We start from the raw sequence: 2,385 nt of genomic DNA on the forward strand, positions 1-2,385 counted from the left end.
ATTCAAAATACTAAATTTGTAAATAAAATTTAACATATAATTTTCTAACATTCAAAAATAATATTTACAACATTCCGAAGAAATTTCAAAAGCAGCCAACAAAATGACAACGACACTATTAAAACAAAGGTAGAACAACACAACATCCTAATCCTAAAAGAGTAACACAACATCCTAATCTTGATATCCAGTTTTGAAGAGTTGGATCATTTGAACTACTTTTACCATGTACAACACTAGAAGAGTAACAAAACACTGCTTCTTAATTCTCCTAATCCTTCATCTTCTTCATCCTTGCCATGTTTGCATCGTACTTGGATCGAAGTGGACCAAGTAGATAAAGAAAGAAGATAAACTAAATGCCTTCATCTTCTTCATCCTTGCTTCTTAATTCTCCTAATCCTTCATCTTCTTCATCCTTGCTTCTTAATTCTCCTAATCCTTCAAACTCCACCTGTAAGAAGAAGATAAAGAAATGTCACTTGATCTAAACTAAATGCCTATGAATAATAAAAAAATCTGAAATCTCATAAAGTAGACTTAATTCATTAATAATGCATCATATTGAATGCCTCTCCATGACTAGCTTAATAGCCTGTGCTATAGACATGTCTTCATTTGTTTCATACCTGAGTTTGTTAGCCTGTAAACGTTGAACAATCATTTCACAAGAGAAATATTTCCAAGTTATCAGCACTGCAGATATAAGGTTAATAAAGAACTTGCCTCTTCCAGAATGGTTTCAAACACCTTACCAACTTTTTCCACTAGATCTTGAGGCACTTGATGTCCATCACCATCAAAGAGTGCGTAGCTGAAAAATAGAAGTAAATTTGTCTCCATAAGATTATAGTCTCCATGATCAGTGATATCTGTTAGTTATTCAGTTAACCATTACCTCTCCAAGTCATGATCATACAAGACAGAATTGTCACCAGAAGTTCGATAAATTGGTAGACCAAGTCTTCCAATCCAAGATGCCAATGGATTCTCGTTGCAGACACCATGCAACCTGAAGTGTCCAAATTAAAACTTCTAGTCATTGAAATTTTGAAGGCTGGCCACAATTCTCTTCAGAAGGAATGAAAACAAAAACACAAAAAAAGAAGCATACCAGGCTGCTCCCATGTCAACAGGAAAACCAAATGAGTAGTTAGTGTGAACTCGGCCACCAATTCTATCCCGAGATTCTAAAAGCACAACCTAAGGAATAAAAAATAAACTTCCATGTGATACAAATTTACCCAGCCACTTCACACACTGCATTCATATCAGAACTTAGAATCTAATATGTAAAGGCAACTAAAAAAACTGTTAATTTATATCGACATAACACCTGAAAAGTTGCATTTTTCAATGCATGAGCAGCTGCAATCCCTGCAAATCCACCACCAATGACAATGGCAGAAGGAGAGTGAGATTGCCTTGCTTCAGTCTTCTGATAGAATGATGCTGCAAGAAAATTTAAGTCAATATATATATAGATATATATGTTGATGTGAAGTAGTAAAATGCAAACTAGAATATATTTTAACACTATGAAAAAAACATAATTAATAATAAATCCAACACAAGAACAAGCAACATATTCTGTCGTGTTGTATATATATTTACCAAATGCATTTTCCTTCCACATGGTTGAACTCTAAAAATAATTTAGAAAGTACCCCAATAATAAGACTGACAACAGAAAACACCCCAAACATAAAAATTTAGTTTTATTTGCAATTATGACAGATAATCATGTAACTAGCTTCAGTATTCCCACAAAAAAAAGATATGTAACATAACAATATACTGATACAAAGAAAACTAAAGGGATGACCATTAAAGGAAAGAATACCTTAAATAAAATGAATTCAGAAAGTTCCCATAGGCTCTGGATTAATCCTTTAAGTTTACTTTGATCATGAGCTAAATCATTGCAGTGAATAGATTTAAATCGAAGTAGGTAAAATTCCCATTTTGGCAGCCTGTATACCTCACGAAACCCATCTGCAATTTCACACTAGAGGTTGAAATCGAGCTCTTAAAAATCTTTAAACTTGATATACCGAAAGCTGGAATAGAGCAGGAGGCTATACTCACCAGAAAAATCCAAATTGATGCTGGAAATCATTGAAAAAGGGATGAGTAGATTCAAAACTCTACTAAGCTTGAACACCAACATCTCACGACTGGAAGCCCTAAGAATCGACCTGAAATCAGTCAAAAAATTGAAGATTTTGTAACTAAAAATTTACGCAGAAATAGGTCACAAAAAGGACTCTATTTGGGCAGAAACAAGCATAAAAAATATATAAGGAACAAAACCCCTCAAATGATTTGAAAATGAGGGAGGCGGGGAGGCGAAGGGTGTCAGTGACAGTGGCGAGTACGCGGAGA

At 34.3% G+C, this 2,385-nt stretch overlaps 1 protein-coding gene and 1 long non-coding RNA gene across 3 annotated transcripts; both read right to left on the bottom strand.

The window, feature by feature from the left end:
* Window positions 1–408: 408 nt before the first annotated feature.
* On the bottom strand, window positions 409–1,163 carry LOC121968206 (polyamine oxidase 3-like). Of its 2 annotated transcripts, XM_042518675.1 has the most exons (5): window positions 1,115–1,163; window positions 899–1,012; window positions 727–814; window positions 630–643; window positions 409–454 (listed from the first exon to the last, which is right to left on the bottom strand). In XM_042518675.1, exons 1-5 carry the CDS (start codon window positions 1,126–1,128, stop codon window positions 436–438), a joined length of 249 nt encoding a protein of 82 aa, XP_042374609.1. In that variant the 5' UTR covers window positions 1,129–1,163; the 3' UTR covers window positions 409–435. The 2 variants fall into 2 exon arrangements, with proteins under 2 accessions (XP_042374609.1, XP_042374608.1); XM_042518674.1 differs by having other exon boundaries at window positions 416–643.
* On the bottom strand, window positions 1,164–2,175 carry LOC121968207. Its single transcript, XR_006107999.1, has 3 exons — window positions 2,089–2,175; window positions 1,337–1,452; window positions 1,164–1,203 (listed from the first exon to the last, which is right to left on the bottom strand). It is a non-coding gene; the product is annotated as an uncharacterized LOC121968207 (long non-coding RNA).
* Between the last annotated feature and the right edge of the window lie 210 nt (window positions 2,176–2,385).

The sequence above is a fragment of the Zingiber officinale genome, chromosome 3B (assembly GCF_018446385.1).
Source record: "Zingiber officinale cultivar Zhangliang chromosome 3B, Zo_v1.1, whole genome shotgun sequence".
Classification (NCBI taxonomy): domain Eukaryota; kingdom Viridiplantae; phylum Streptophyta; class Magnoliopsida; order Zingiberales; family Zingiberaceae; genus Zingiber; species Zingiber officinale.